At 45.8% G+C, this 16,611-nt stretch overlaps 1 protein-coding gene across 1 annotated transcript in view; it reads left to right on the top strand.

Moving 5' to 3' along the window:
- The window catches only part of LOC104133886 (phospholipid-transporting ATPase ID), a gene marked incomplete at its 5' end in the record, with an annotated part of 50,890 nt that extends 34,793 nt beyond the window's left edge, over positions 1-16,097 (top strand). Inside the window, 9 exons of the mRNA XM_035902735.1 lie at positions 862-967; positions 1,747-1,894; positions 5,452-5,635; positions 7,138-7,361; positions 7,943-8,026; positions 8,944-9,189; positions 10,037-10,175; positions 12,430-12,560; positions 14,415-16,097. Coding sequence (XP_035758628.1) covers positions 862-967; positions 1,747-1,894; positions 5,452-5,635; positions 7,138-7,361; positions 7,943-8,026; positions 8,944-9,189; positions 10,037-10,175; positions 12,430-12,560; positions 14,415-14,636 — 1,484 coding nt within the window. The remainder of the gene's footprint in view (positions 1-861; positions 968-1,746; positions 1,895-5,451; positions 5,636-7,137; positions 7,362-7,942; positions 8,027-8,943; positions 9,190-10,036; positions 10,176-12,429; positions 12,561-14,414) is intronic.
- Between the last annotated feature and the right edge of the window lie 514 nt (positions 16,098-16,611).

Below are 16,611 nucleotides of genomic sequence, written 5' to 3' on the forward strand. Positions count from 1 at the left end.
TGCTCCGGCATGAGGTCCTCCCCGGGCTGCAGGTGGGGATCTGCTCCCCTGTGGGCCTCCCTGGGCTGCAGGGGGACAGCCTGCCCCACCATGGGCTGCACCAGGGGCTGAGGGGAATCTCTGCTCTGGCGCCTGGAGCCCCTCCTGCGGCACTGGCCTGGGTGTCTGTAGGGCTGTCCCTCTCATGCATTCTCACTCCTCTCTCCCGGCTGCTCTTGCGCAGCTGTTTTTTACCCTCTTTCTTAAATGCATTATCCCAGAGACACTACCACCATCTCTGATGGGCTCGGCCTTGGCCAGTGGCAGGTCTACCTTGGAGCCGGCTGGCACTGGCCCTATGGGACATGGGGGAGGCTTCTGGCAGCTTCTCACAGAAGCCACCCCTGTAGCACCCCTGCTACCAAAACCTTGCCACACAAACCCAATACACTTGTAAAATACCAAAATACTTTTTTTTCAGAATGTTATGAAAAAAATGTCTTGATATTCTTCGTCAGAACTATGGTTTGGGGCTTTTCTGGGAGTAGGAGGAGGGAAAGTTAAAAATCCTGAAAAAAATTTTTTTAATCAGTACGAAATGTTTTTTATTCCCCCAAGTACGTTGACCAAAGGGTGTTTTACGCTTTTTAATTTTGGCAGCATTATTTTTCTCTGTGGCCTTGTGAAGCCCAATTAGGGGAGATTTGCTGCTACGTCCATCAAGGTGACTCTCCTAGGTCTCTTAAACTGTTGACTCTGAAAGACTTGGAGCTCTTTTGAGTGAGAAAGAGAGCTTTTGTCGTGTGTGTAAAAAGGCCACAGAGCCAGTGGGTGGGTTTGGGGCTGCTAAGATGGGTCATCTTCCTGGTTTGTCTTTCCCAGAGACAGCAATGAATATTGGTTACTCCTGCAACTTGCTGAATGATGACATGGAGGATGTTTTCGTTATTGAAGGCAGCACATCTGATGATGTACTTAATGAGCTGAGGTAAATGGCTGAAATATACAGCTTCTTTCGTACACTATTTGTATTTTGTATTATTACACCTTTTTCTCCTGTGGGCTTTACTTGATGCAGTTCATTCGGGGACCTTAGGTAAGGGCTTAGCTGGCTCCCTGGAAGATCAGGCAGCTAAACACAATGTAGAAATCTCCTCTGAGGATAAAATCTGAAGGTTCTGGATCCAAGAGGTCAAATCTATATAAATGCGTAAGAAAGCAGAGTCAGGCAGGCAATTTCAGCTGACATTGAACAAATGATCTGGAGCCACAAAGCCTTTGGCTCCAGGTTTGAGCTCCACTGTTGCTCTACTGCTATTGTCATTCATCCACATTGCGGACCTCTGCCTGGATCTGGTCCTTTCCTAGCATTATCTAGAAATCACCTTCTTCCCTAGCCTCTTCAGTAGACACAAATTCACAAAACAGGCAAGTTTTTCAGTCCTTTTCTCTTGAAATAGGTGGTTGCCAGAAAATACTCACAGAAAATTGGGATGCCCTTTGGGATACTGTCCTTCATGACACTCAGATAATTTGTGTGACTTTAAATCAGCGCAGGTTTAGCACACACTCGTTAAGAGTTTCACAAGCATGTGGATGATCCGCACAAACAGCAGCAGCTAAACTGTGCATGTTGTTGTAGGGATACAGGGACAATTGAACTTAACTGTCAAAAGGAAGCATTGATTTTTTATTTTCATAAAGTTGATTTAATAAAACATATATATCTTTATAAGGTTTTCATTATTATTCTGGATTTTTTTTTAGGGATGCAAGGAAAAAGATGAAGCCAGACTCCTTTCTGGACAGTGATGAAATCAACATTCAGTTTGAAAAATCTTCAAAAAAAATAAAAATTCTACCTGACGAGCAAGCCAATGGGGTGTACGGTCTGGTTATCACCGGCCACAGCCTGGTAAGGAAGGTTCAGAGCCATGTTAGGTCTGGGTTATCTGAAGAACTTAATGTGATAGGGACATACTGGAAGCCTGAAAATGCTTTAAAAATTTATCTCTAGAGGACTGGATTTTTTTTTTCCTAATTGAAGATTAAGTTCAGTGGCTATCTGAGACATCAAAGGTGATGGGCAAGGTTTCAGAAGACTGGAACAGAGTGGAGTTGGCCCTGATGTTAGGAGTACAAGAGGGGCAGAGAGAGAAAATTTCATTTCCAGAAAGATACTAGAAAAATAATCAGGCAGTTTGTAGATGCAGCAAGAAGATAAGATAACATCAGACATGGGTTTCAAGTATGCCAAGAACATGTTCTACTAAATATACCTGATAACAGATAATATTTAACAGATATAATACCTATCTTATAACTTAACTAATAAATTGTTTGATGCTCACATGATGTTCTTATAAGCAAATTGAAGTAGTATGGTATAGATGAAACGGTTAGGTGACAGATGCAAGACTGCTTTGAAAATACAGCTCTTAAGGGCTCACTGTTGATCTAAACCAACAATAAAGTGGCATCTGCAGGGAGCTATCCTGCATCTACTTGATATTTGGTGTCCACAAGAGAGCAGGTAACACCAGGCTGGGGGAAACTGCAGGCATGATGGATTTCAAGATTAGATTTGAAAACAATTTTAATGAATTGGAGAAATACTTCCAAAAAATGGAGAATGCAATTCAGTAAGAACAAATGCCTTGTTCTCCACTTCCACATAATCAACTACACATACAAAATAAGAGATATGTATGTAAGGGTATTGTCTGTAAGACTTGTGAAGAAAGCCTCCTGCTTCATTTGGCATCAGTAAAGTCTAAGCTGAAATAATTCAACTTATTTGGACCACTTTCTTTGAGAAAATAAAAGAGAGAGAAAGTAAAAATAAAACTGTAAGAGCAGTCATGCCTGATCTGGAAAGCACAGGGGAAAATTGAGAGAGTGAGGATTTCTGAGCTGCTGATCAGTCTTGGTAATACTCTTCAAATAATAACAGGTAAACCAAGTAATGGAATTAAACTGAGATGAGAGAGTTTTGGGTGAAATGTCTTCCTGGTAAGAATAGTGAAGCACTGGAATAGATTTTCAATCCCTGGAAATTTTTTAAGGCAGATAAGAGAAAAAAACAATTTAGATCCTTTTCAACCTGTCTGGGAGGAAGTTTTCATAGAATCGTAGAATGTTTTGGGTTAGAAGGGGCCCCTAGAGGTCATCTAGCCCAACCCCCCTGCAGTGAGCAGGGACACCACTAACCAGATCAGGTTGCTCAGAGCCCCATCCAACCTGGTCTTGAATGTTCTCAGGGATGGGGCCTCCACTATCTCTCTGAGCAACCCATTCCAGTGTTTCAGCACCCTCATTGTAAAGAATTTCTTCCTTATAGCCAGTCTAAACCTACCCTGCTTCAGTTTAAAACCATTACCCCTTGTCCTGTCACAGCTGTCCCTACCAAAAAGATTGTCCTTATAGTCTACATCAGGTTTATTTGTCTACTACATTTTGCTTTCCCAGCCTGCAGGGGAAGCAAATATGTAGAAGTGGAAAGAGCTGGGAGGCACTGCCTTTCAAAGACAAGATGCTTCTGTTCCCTGCGGTTGCTGCCTCTCTTGATGGCAGTCCAGCAAATTTAACTCCCAGCTCTACACCAGCCTGGAAAATTACTATTAAAAAAAGAAATATCTCATCTTGCTCCATTTTTGGCTTGTGTGCCACGTATACGGACCCTGGACTAGAGGGGACACTTTCAGGCAGTGTCTATGTTGTCAGGTATCCTCTCCCTCTCTTTTACACTCGCTTCCTCTTTAACTCCAGGGCCTTGATCCCCTTTAGATCCCCACTGAAAAAGAGACAAGAGGTCTATCAAGCTCCTTGCATCTGCATGGGCAAATCTTCTGACATCCCAGCCAGCTGCAAGCCCTGTCTGTTGCTATTCCATCCCTCCAGCCTGCAGCACAGACCCCAAGTGTTGTGCTGTAAATGCACAACTGGCAGCAGTGACAAAGCTTTCTTTTTATTCCTGGAGAACCACACACTCACCCACACCCTGGCAAGGAGATATGTCCCACACGAATTAAAATCTGGGCTGTGTGGGAGCAGCCAGCCCACATAGCCTGAAGCAGAGTGGACATAGCCAGTCTCACCGAGGCAATGGCTTTCTCCTGGGTGTGGACCACAAGGGCAGTGTGGACAAAACTAGATGTTATTTATTTATTTCTATGAACCTAGAACTTGAGCAATGGTAATAGTGCTGATACTGTCCCACTATGTTCATTTCAGCATATGTTCAGTGCCACATCCTTACGTGCGGATGGGTGGGATGGCAGTGCTGGGGCTATGCATACATGTGGTCTTCCTTAAACAAAGTGAGTGAATAGCAGCACATCAGCAACTGTAATGACATCATCATACTCATTGATTTGTGTTCAGTACCATTAATACCATTAACATACTATGGAATAACAATTTGCTAGTGCTGTGCAGTGAGGATGTTGTGGCAAAAAGCCATCTCTACCTGCTGGCACTAAAGCTAAACCATGGCAAGGTCGCTCTTGTTGAGCAAGCCTGCCTGCCACTAACAGGAGAGAAGCAAGGCGCTGGTGACTCACAGCTCTCTGTTTCAAGAAGAAGGGATATCTGGCCTAAGGATTGTCTGCCTTAATGCAGAAAGGGCAAGAGAGCCTGCCACAATGGCTCTGAGGAGGAGAGCCCTGTAGATTCCTTCCGCGCATGTCTACTGAGAAGCAACACCAAAGAACAGAGATAAAAAGCATGATCTGATATATGAAAAGCAAACACTGCCCCCTCCTCATGCAGAGCTGGAGGGGTGACCAGACATCCAATTATCTCCGTGGTTCCCAAACAGAAAGAACGCGGCTGACTGATTCAAAAGGTCAGCACTCAGAGCAAAGTTGCCTCCTCCCTGGCTTTTTGTTTTGCTTTGTCATGCCCACCTGAGCTCAGCTTTTTCCATGTTTTGTTTTAATTAAGCACTCCCAAATTGAAATCCCTTCTATTTATATCACAGATCTCCCAGAGCTTAAAAAATAAAGCAAGGGGGATGAGCAGAGGCCCTCTTGCACGGAGATATGCAAGGTTGTCTCAGGCCCAGCAGCAGCTTCGTTAATTTAGTGCTGGTGGTGTTTGACACTTCTGCTGCACTGTCAGGTTACATCAGCCAGAGCAGCTGTGGCACATATCCAGCTGTGGTGCATATCCAGCTGTGGCGCATATCCAGCTGTGGTGCATATCCAGCTGTGGCACGTATCCAGCTGTGGTGCATATCCAGCTGTGGTGCATATCCAGCTGTGGCACGTATCCAGCTGTGGTGCATCTGAGGTGCAAGCCCATAGGCATATGTTGCGTGGCACGATGTTGCGCAGTGTGGATGCTCCCTGTGACTGAATGGAATACTCTTTGGGGTATCTCGTACCTCCCTTCTGTCGAATGGAAGAACTAGCTCAGTTCTCATTTCCTTCCCCCTGCATCCTGAACAACCCCTTCCCTCCTTCTTCTCAGGCTTACGCGCTGGAAGGGAATCTGGAGCTGGAGCTGGTAAGGACCGCCTGCATGTGCAAAGTGGTGATCTGCTGCCGGGTGACTCCCCTGCAGAAGGCCCAGGTGGTGGAGCTGGTGAAGAAGTACAAGAAGGCTGTGACCCTGGCAATCGGAGACGGCGCCAACGATGTCAGCATGATCAAAAGTGAGTGATGGCCGACAGCCGGCACGCTCTAGCAAACTGACTCACTGATGTATTTGCTGTCTGAGGTGGCCTAGCAGCTGGAACACATTTCTGAGTGCCTTCTGTACTGCCCTCTTTGTGGCATCAAGTGGCTGTGTCCCAAGTGTTGGCAAGTTTCCTCAGAGCACTATCACGATAGGCCACTGGTGTCTCCTGCCTTCCCGGACACACAAGAGGGCCCTTTGGTGTGCTCCCACCACCAGGACCGCAGGAAGCTAAGGTTGCACTTACTGCCTATTTCTCTGTTTCTGCCTTAGAAAAGAAAAAAGCCCAGTGAGGCTGTGACATGTCCACCTGTGTGTCTGCATGGCCACCATCACTAGGGGAATACAAAGAACAAACAAGTTTGTTTCAGAGAGGGCCTGTCTGCAACGTAGAAAGAAAATCTCCATGCCTGTAAATAGTCTGTATAATGTTACATGATTTTTTTTTAACATTTCGATGTGGTAGGGCCATTTGTCAATTATCTCCCTTGAGTTACAAATCATGGGCTTCTAGGCCCCTTCGTCCTTGAGCATCACTTGATGCTGCATTACCTCAGTGTATTTATGAAAAAAAATCCCCGAACTAGGTATAATTAAATTAAGATTATTCAGAAGGGCCTATTGCTAATCTTCCTTGTGTTAATTTGCAAGAATTGATTAACTGTAGCCTTTTAATTAAGAAAGAAAAGGCTAAGTAGGGAGCTTCAAGGGAGATAAGTCAGGCAGTCAGTAAAGAAAGGATAAGAAAAGCTAAAGTGTACATGATAATTAGAAACTTACCCAATCCCCCCACGAGAGGGTTGGGACTTTGGGATTTTATTAATTCACTGTTCCATGGAAACCTCTGAATCTAACCAACCTCCAGCCATCAAGATTGTTCTCATTAGTTAAAGCGGTATAATTAGCTGTCACATTAAACTTATGTCCATGTTTAATAAACCCAAGTTACTATTAAAAAATATGTGAGTCTTCTATCTAACTGTTTGATTGAACTAATAAAGCCTAGGAAATGTAAAAAGGCTGCAGTCTGCCTTATAGCACTGCGTCTGAGAAATCTGTAAGGGGTTTGAAGATTTTGCTTGTCTGGAGCAGTATTTTAAGGCTGCTGGAAGGACATACATGCATGTAAATACAAGTCACATGTCAGTATAAATTAAAGTTATTTTTTCATAACCGCAGCTGTTATGAACAACAGCATTTATGCTGTTGGAAAACATTCAGAAAGAAAACATGAATTGTCGCGGAGGGTGTAATTTCATTCAAATAATACACGCCCAGTATCAACACAGCCAAAATCATAATGCTGCTGAAAGACTCCTGTCCCAAAATATTTTTATTTTTTTAAAAATAACTTTACATATGACTTTTTATGAAGGCTGGGAGGGAATTAACACGATGCCCCAATGCAGGTAAGTCATTTAAAAAAATGGGGTGATCAAAACTCTCGGTGTAATAACATGATCAATGATCTTGTTGCAGCTGCCCACATCGGGGTTGGTATCAGTGGCCAGGAGGGGATGCAGGCTGTCTTGTCCAGTGACTTCTCCTTTGCACAGTTCCGCTACCTGCAGCGCCTGCTCTTGGTCCACGGCCGGTGGTCCTACATCCGCATGTGCAAATTCCTCAAATACTTCTTCTATAAGAATTTTGCCTTCACGTTGCTGCATTTCTGGTATGGTTTCTTCTCTGGCTTCTCAGCACAGGTACGTCCAGATTCTGTTTTCTCACAGTTATGTCCAGCATTTTCAAGTATCTGGAAATATTTTAAAAGGAAATAAGCTAAGCCATTCCCCCCACCTGACTGAACGGCACACAGGTCTCTCTTCTTCACCTGTATGGGTGTGAAGCAGATATTGCTGCCTTCATTGTACTGCTGGTAGAGGACAGATGCCTGAAGACATTTTTTAGGTGCATTATGAAGCACACGGGTGCCTCGTGGGTTTTTGAAAGCATTCAAATTGACTATAGCCATCAAACAAGTTTCCGTCGGCCCTGCCCGCTGGCTGCCCGCTGCAGAGAGTGGGGCAGGGGTCTCCTTCTCTGGCTGTGGCCGGTGTGGATGCTGAGCAAACAGGGCTGGCATAACACAATCCTTCCCCTGTGTGTTCCCACAGCTTATGGTACAAGCCATTTAGAGCTGCTGAGCTTGAGTCACCTTATGCTCTTGGCCTCAGTAGTGTCTTGAACAAAGATGTGCCAGCATTTAACTGTGTATACTTTTGAGGAGATGGAAAAGGCAGCCTTTTGGTAACTCCATGCTCTGCTTTTTTTTTTTTTTCTTTAGACTGTCTACGATGAGTGGTTCATTACACTTTACAATTTGGTGTATACCTCCCTCCCGGTGCTAGGAATGAGTCTCTTCGATCAGGTACTGTTTCTATCAATGCCTGGATTTTTTTATAGGGGTTTTATCTCCAGCTTTGAGCTGGTTCCATGAAGCAAAAGCAGATGGCTTTTTGGTTAGCTATTTTGGTAGCCCCTAACATAGTTTCCTGCCCGTGAAAACTAATAGCACGTAATAAGGATGCACCAGGGAGGAGATGGTGTATTATCTTGATTTGGCCTGTGGGTTTCAGCGTGTGGTGAGACTTTTGGGTTAGGCTGTTGACTACAGTAAAAGCTGCCATTGCAATACTCCCCTGAAGTAGTCACATCTTATTAGCTCTGCTCCTGAAGCCTGACAAGTGACTTTTTAATGACCACACAGAACAATGAATGAACTAGAACTCTGAAGCCACGTTTCCCAGGTTCAGCATTTCTAGTGGAAGTCTTCCTGCAGTAATTTCACATACACATTTCCACCTCATATGCTATTACTATTCAGCAAGACATGGGAGCAATAAAGCTGCCCCTATATGCCTTTTACAAGTTAAATAAGTAGGAACTTGCTGCTCTGCAATGGTTCATGGTCTTCAGTTCTGGACACTTAAGGGATCCAGGTCAGACAGCCTTGCCTGTGTGTGGACCCAGGTGAGGTATCTTCTATCCCTCAACTTCCAGGCAGCTCTCAGGGGAGAAGACCATGCAGTCTGCTCAAGATGAAGTGTACCTTCGGGGTTTTTTTGCAGCACTTGTCAGATTTTTCTGCACAAGAAAGGTAAAATTCAACATGGAAAATGTGTCTAGGTGACCTTGGCATGTGGCATGCCCATCAGCACAACTGATTTGTGTGCTAAGCCTTTTCTCATGGAAATGCATGTCACAGGGACATGGCAACCCTAAGTGGTCTTGTGTGATCAGTTGGGTAGGTGCCAGCAAATCTGACCATCTCCTGTCTGCTTTCAGGATGTGGATGATCGTTGGAGCATGCTGTTTCCTCAGCTGTATGTGCCTGGCCAGCAAAACCTCTATTTTAACAAAGTGGTGTTTGTCAAGTGCATGTTGCAAGGAATCTACAGTTCCCTCATTCTCTTCTTCATCCCCTATGGGGCCATGTACAATACAATGAGAAGTGATGGGAAGGCCATTGCTGACTACCAGTCCTTTGCACTGATGGCCCAGACCTGCTTACTGATTGTGGTGTCTGTACAGGTAAGGCATCCCAGGTAATATTTTTAGGAATTAGTTGTTGTTTTATGACGGCAGCATCTGGAGAGCCACCTGGGATCTTGATAGCACTGTATGTGCTGCTGCATCTTGCATTCTTGCAAAAGAAGTCTCTTGACACCAGATTACTCTCTGATGTTCAACAGAACAACATATTTGTATGTTATGAAAGATCAGGGTGACAGGAAAGCAGAGTCTTTGCCTTGGGAATTTTGCAGTCATAGCAGACAAAACAGTTCAGGCTGGGAATGGAGAAGGACTCATTCCAGTTTTATGGGAAGGGTTTGAAGTGCAGGACTGTCTTTCTGCTACCAGGCAGTTATTTATAAGATCTTCATCATGGGGCTGCCTCTGTAGCCTGGGCCCATGCATGATGTAAATGCTAGTCCTGCACTTGCTGGAAGAAATAGCTAAAGTTCAGATGGTACTAGAAGGATGAGAGGAATTTCTTAAAAGAAATCAAATCAATCACACCTTCCTAGATGATTGTTTCTGCTGTCTGAGGTCTTGTAGGCTCCTTCTCCTAACTTTCTATGCTAGATCACAGCTTGGGGGTGGGGACATAAGAATGGCCCATTTAGAACTTAGTGTCCTGTCTCCAGTACTGGCCACTGGTGAATGCTTGAGAAGAGGGCAGCTACCGGGCAAATGTAGTAATGCTTGCCTTGAATGGTCTCCCGGTATCCTGTAATCTGTGGCTTGGTATTTCTTGAGACTTGAATGGCTAACAGTCTGGGGGGCAGGTGTACAAAGCAGAGGACAAGCTGTGTTCAGCACAGATCTGCTGAATAATTAAGGCATTGACAATAGCTTTGTTGCTCCATTCTTTCAGATTGGCTTGGACACCTCTTACTGGACAGTTGTGAACCAATTCTTCATCTGGGGCAGCCTTTCTGTTTACTTTGCTATCACCTTCACTATGTATAGTGATGGCATGTACCTGATCTTCACAGCCTCCTTTCCCTTCGTTGGTAAGCCCTGGGAGAAATCTGGACTGTACTCAGAGTGGGTATATAGTGGGGTTTAAATCTGTCTAGTATTTCTAGTACATGTTACTGCCTCTCTAAAGGCAATAACAGAATATATTGATTGCCTTTCCTACAATAAATGACAAGGTATTTCTGAGGGCTGCTGGGAATGCTTATTTTGAATCCCATCCATCCCGGTGAATGTGTGCCACATTCACTTCCTGCATAAGAAAGCACATTCACATGCAGCCACAAGAATGGTCCTTTATATAAAGCTGGCTGGAATGCTTTCTGCTGCTCTTTTATATTCTGTTTCCAGGTGTCCAATTCTAGCAAATATCTAGGAGCATTTTGTTTGCAGAAGGATGTGTGTTCTTTTGTTAACATGTTGGTATAGGAAAGTATAGAAGTACAACATCCAGTTAGACATGAGAAAAATGCCATGTGATTATGGTGAGCCTTCAGCCAGGTTAAATGGCAAATTCCCAACAAAAAAAATTCCAATGATGACCAGGTCTTTGGAGTTACTTTACATAACAGATTTCTGAAGACATACAAAAAGTGAAGGATAACATAAAAATTAGTCCATCTCCTGAGACTTTAACCAGGAGAAAGATGAAAGCTTAGCAAAGTAATTCAGATGTTTTTAATAGCTCTGTGCATCCATAGAAAACAGCGTTGTTATGAGGCTCTACTTCTGGAATCCCAGTGCTTTTTGTTTCAAGTCTCAGATTGGTGTATTAATCAATGCTTTTATGTCTGGATGAATTGCTAAGCCAAGACTTGTTCTGACCATCTTCACTGCAATACCAAGATGCTTGGCCATTTTAGAAATATCTGAGATGCAGGTCAGTTGTTGTAATATATTTTCCAAGCAGATGGTCACACCCACTGTAAGATGGCTTTTAGTATCAAAAATGCTGAGTGAGAGAAAACAGAGTGTCTGCTCAGTTTCCAAAGACAGGTGGTAACTCACTTGCCAGGGATATCTCTATCTGCTGCTCTGTTGGTACTATGTAGGTTAAATTTGCCAGCATCATAGAATCATTAAGGTTGGAAAAGACCTCCAAGGTCATCAAGTCCACCCATCAACCCAACACCACCATGCCTACTAAACCATGTCCCAAAGTGCCACGTCTACTCATTTTCTGAACACCTCCAGGGATGGTGACTCCACCACCTCTCTGGGCAGCCTGTTCCAAGGCTTGACCACTCTTTCAGTAAAGAAATTATTCCTAATATCCATTTGAAACTTCCCCTGGCGCAACTTGAGGCCATTTGCTCTTGTTCTATCCCTTTTTACTTGGCAGAAGAGACCAACCCTGCCTGGTTCCCCCCTCCTGTCAGGCAGTTGTAGGGAGCCATAAGGTCTCCCCTCAGCCTCCTCTTCTCCAGGCTGAACAACTCCAGTTCCCTCAGCCACTCCTTAGCCCTCCTAATGCCAAGGGCTGCTTAATGAGGTCTCAGTCTGAAACCATTTTTAAGGAAAGTGTTTCTAGTCTGGACTCAGACAACTTGTTTACTTTAATTTCAGTGGAGTTGTACTGCAGCAGAATTTGGCCAACTGAAAAGAAAACATTCAGCAACTTTACTGTCAACAACAGCATCATTAAGCCCTGTAATAAGGGGTTTGCAGACTGTTTGTTCTATCTTAGATTCCTTCAGTTTTGGAGAAGCCAGAAGTGAGAACTTTGGTTCCAGAGAAGGTGGCAGTGTCACGCCAGCACATGGCAGTTGCTCTGCCAATACACCCATTAGACTGTGCTGCCCATGCAGACACCCAGAGCAACACATGCTGCTCTCCTAAAGGGCTGTGATTCTGCCGTCTGCTGGGCAGTCGGAGTCAGTACTCCCTATGCTTCAGGAAATGGTGCCGGAAAGTAAGAAAACGGTATTCCTCCTTTTGCACTGCAGTACTGGCAAGAGGTGAGAGGGATGGACCGCTCCTGAAGAAGGTTGTATCAATCCTTTGCAGTGATTTGACTCTATGTAAAGAGGTGAGGCATTCACACCGACATCCTTGTCTCCCTGAGTTGTTGCTGCAGGTGTGTCAGGATGTTGCATTTTTCTTTGCTTGTCTCAGTGATACTGGTATTGCTGTCCTCTCTACAGCAAGCTGATTTCACTGTTGGAGATGGTGTCTGCTTTACATTTCGGTCTGTTTTCCAGGTGCTTTGGAATCACAGAGTGATAAGTTCAGGTGAATGACGGTGAGAGGTGCTGCTGTTATGGTTTTAAACATGCTTTTGTTTTTCAGGTACAGCTCGAAACACCCTCAGCCAACCAAACGTGTGGCTAGCAATCTTCCTCAGCATCACCCTCTGTGTGCTGCCTGTAGTTGGCTTTCGATTCCTGAAGGCTCAGCTAAAGCCAACTCCCAGTGATAAAGTAAGGAAATACCTTATTAAACCAGAACTCCTGCTTACTACCACCTAAGCTTACCGTGGAGCCATATTGCATGGGCTTGGCTTGGTTCAGTGTACATCTCTGTAGGTCCAAGTGCTGCCATCCATCTGTCCCCTGGTCCCCTGAGGAGGAGGACTGAATTTGGGTTTTGGCACGGCTCGAAGCATCTGCAGCTGAGACCAAGGCTGAGATTATTTAGATGTGGATTAGATTGCACTGGGGCGAGGAAGCCACACTATTTTTAGGTGCAGGGTTTAAGCGCTGTGGCTCAGTGGCAAAGGAGTGGCGTGTTCCTCCTGCCCAGCTGCTGCAGAGTTTTTAGCCTGGCAGACAGCAGCCCTTCATCCTCCACCCAGCAGTACACGTTTGCTGGAGATTTTTTTTTTTTCTAGTGCAGAATTTACTTTGTTTGTAGCCAATGGTTATACGCCCCCTCTGAAACCAGCTGCCCTCCCACCCCCAGTAATATGAAGATGAGGCCAGTAGGGCAAGGAGAGGCTGGGAGATACGGAGTGGGCAGAAACTGCAGAGCTCACTGCAGCCAATGGACCCCTCAAAGAGTATCAGCATCGACACAGCTACCCGGGCTGGCTTTCAAAGAGCATCTGCTAAATGCTGCTGCCACCTGGTGCTTCCCTCCTCTTCCTGCATGGAGCTGGAAGGCACGCGTGTCTCTGAGCTCAGTCCCAAGGGCCATGCACCTCCCTGCTCCCCAGCGACCTCCCCCATCATCCCTGGGATGTCTGCGAAGCTCCCCAGGTGTTCCAGGACTGCTGGAGGATGAGCAAGGGGGAATTCTCAGCCCTTGCCGAGGGGGTAGGTGAGCGCTAGAGAAGACTGCATAGGTAGGGAGGTCCTCAGGACGCAGCTAGAGGCAGCTCAGGTGTGGAAAAATGGTCTGAGTTTGCCCTTCAGTTGAGTCGAAGTCCAACACAGCTACGGTTCAGAATCCCAGCCTCAGTGCTTTGGGTTGAGCCTCTCTCTAGTGCAAAATCACTTTTCTACCTCCTCTGGGAAGTGAATTGTCATGGGAGAGGAGTGTTTGGGTTTCCTGCTGTACGGAGATCCCCAGCTGGCAGTATGAGAGGACCTTAAATACAGAACTGATGCTTAGAGAGTCCAAGTGCCTAGAGCTGCCGCTGTCCCAGCAGGAAGGACAGGGCTCCAGCAGCTGGGGATTCTGCCGAGGCGCTGGCACCCAATACTGGCCTCCTGCCCTTGACAGCCCCTTTCTGAAAAGGATGCTTGTCTGCAGATGATCTCGGTGGCCATGTGGGAGCAGAGAGCCCTCTACCTGCAAATAAAGTGCATTCTTTCTTTCCCTTCTGCTAAGGAATACGAGAATCTATTGATCCCCATATGCATCGTAAAAAGCTTTTATGTATCGGAGATCCCCTTCAGCAGTCTGTTTTCTAGATTAAGTAAGCCAATATTTAAATGTTTCCTTACCTGTTTTCTGGACTTTTGACTACTGTTGAGATGACTTTCACGTTTTGGGTTATTTGACTGAAGCGCCTAAAAGAGCTGCAGCAATACTGCAACTGAGGCATCGCAGAGCTGTCAGAACAATACACCAAAATCATCCCCGCCTGTGACTTACAGATGACGCTCACATTAATGCCTTTTAGATTAAGATTGCCTTTTTCTTTTACCAGGCTGCCACCCTGTGCTGCCAGTTCAGTTCCTGCTCTGCAGCTCCTCTTGCCATCCCCCTGTTTTGTCAATAATTTTTGGCTTTGGACCCCTTCTTCTGTTTCCCTTTCTTGGCTCCTCTTTTACTGTCCTTGTGAGTATTGGTGCACTTCCCACCTTTTCCATCTTATTTTCTGATTTCAGGTCCTGCTCAAGATCAAAGAAGCCAAAAAGAGGCCACCTCCACCCTCACCCAAGAGACGCCTGCGTCGGACCAGCACCCGCCGCTCTGGCTATGCCTTCTCCCATCAGCATGGCTTTGGAGCACTCATTATGTCTGGGAGAAACATGCGGCCAAAATCACCTTTTGCCACAACAGGAACATTTTCACCAAATAGTGACAAACATAAACACAAAGGACTGTAAAAAAAAAAAAAAAAAAAAAAAAAAGACAAAAAACCAACAAAGCAAACCAAAGTAAAGGGCTGTCAGGAGAGGAGGCTGTGCTCCCTGCAAACCACTGAGCCGGTGGCTGCCCAGACCTCTGCCCTCTGGGCTACCAGTTAAAGGACTTGGGCCTTTTCTTTCACCCACCGTGCACCCTCTGACTCCAGCTTCTCTTCCAAAGACGTGTGCTGCTGCCAGGGAAGGTGGGCAGGGTGATTTAGAGCGGTTGCGTGGTATCCGAGAGGGCCTCCCTGGGACAAGAGAGAACATGCTGCGGGAGGCATCTCCGCTCCCTGAGATTGTTCATAACGCTATTTTTTTTTTCTCCCTTTAACTACGTACCTCAGAGCAAAGAGAAGTCCAGGGTGAAGAAAAGGCTGAATTGGCGATGTTTTTTCTCATTCAAGTGCCTTTGTTTCTGTCATGAATCCACTCTGGGCTGTATTACTGGGGTGACAGTATCGATCCCAGGTGTGCCTTAGGTCCAGCCATATAATCCCTCACACCCCCAATCTTTGTAATATGTGTAATTTTGTATGGCCTTTTGACTGTACACAGGCACTTTGGAAGGCATGAGTTGGAAAAAAAAACTCCTTCCAAACTAACGGTTAATCCAGTTTCTCAAGAGATGGCCAGTGCCCAAACACCACCCTCTTCCTGCATCTGCAGTTGGGAAGTGCTGCAAGCTCAGAGAAACCCTTAGCTGGTCAAAGGACAAGGACTTGGTGTTCGTCAGCCTGCCCTGTTTTATCTGCATTGAAAATCTGCTCTCATAAAAGGTCCCTGCCCTCAGAGCCCTCCTCAGGTTTTGTAGCTGGACACCCGCCATTTCATTTAGACTTAAAATAAAAGGGCAAAAGAAGCTCAGGCTCCCATATGTATCAAATCATAAAATCTGGCTCTGAGAAGCCCCTGTTATGGTGAGGGCTCATCTCATCTGCCCGCACCAGGTCTTTCCCACCGTCACAGGCTGAGCCAAGCGCAGACCTGACTTGGTGGAGCTCACCCAAGCGGTAGGCGAGGCAGAGATGCTCCTTCACGGCTAGGGCAGGTGTCCTGCCCTTTACTCCACGGGTGCTGTCACCCAGTGTAGGGGATGGAGCGTGACCCTCCCCAAAGAGCGGTGTGGTCAGCTTTCAGAGGAATTTAGCGCAGCCTCGGCGGCCTCTGCAGAGCTTCTCCATGCTGGCTGATACTTTATTTGGGAACGGCCCATCCGTCAGTCATGAGCTGCAGAGAGCTGAAAATCCTATCAGTCTGGCTGCCAGCAGAGGGACCTAGGATGCGCAGACACAGCCAAAGACGTGGTGATCCGGAGAGACTGGGACATTGCTACACCAGCTCCATGGTCAGCCATGTCCTGCCAGCGCTGCTGAGCTGTCTAAATGGAGCTTTTTTGTGCAGAGCACTAAGCAGCGTTAGCTGTTGTGTATTTTTTTTTTCTGCTCCTTTATACAAATTTAGACACCTTCCTTTTTTTGAATTGGATTTTTTTTTTTTTTTTTTTTTTGCACAGTAACCGTCTGGTATTTATTGGGAACTCTCTGCCTTGAGTCTCGGAGCTATTGGTGGAGGCAGTGTATGATGGCAACAGGCCAGCCATGTCCCCAGTTTCAACTGGTCCGCATCTAACACCGTGCTGCCTGTGGTCCCAAGTCCCAGCGGTTCCTGCGTAAATTCTAATACAAGGTTTCATCTCCCTGCATTTATCTCAGCACAGAAAAAAACATTCTGTTGCACCTGCTGCTTTGGGAGGCTTGCTGCAAACTGTGGTATTACATTTCAGCATAGCCAGTGCAAAACTAGAGCTGGGACTGGATCCAGACATCAGCAGCCAGGATCTGCTTGCTAGGGAAGGAGCAAATTCTAATCCAGTGATCTCCCCTGCAAGGAGATACCCAAGTAAAGTGAGAGCCTGTGCACCCTGGCTGTGATAGTTAGTGCTTGTCACTGT

The sequence above is a fragment of the Egretta garzetta genome, unplaced genomic scaffold (genome assembly GCF_000687185.1).
Source record: "Egretta garzetta isolate BGI_Z169 unplaced genomic scaffold, ASM68718v1 scaffold59, whole genome shotgun sequence".
NCBI classification, from domain to species: Eukaryota; Metazoa; Chordata; class Aves; order Pelecaniformes; family Ardeidae; genus Egretta; species Egretta garzetta.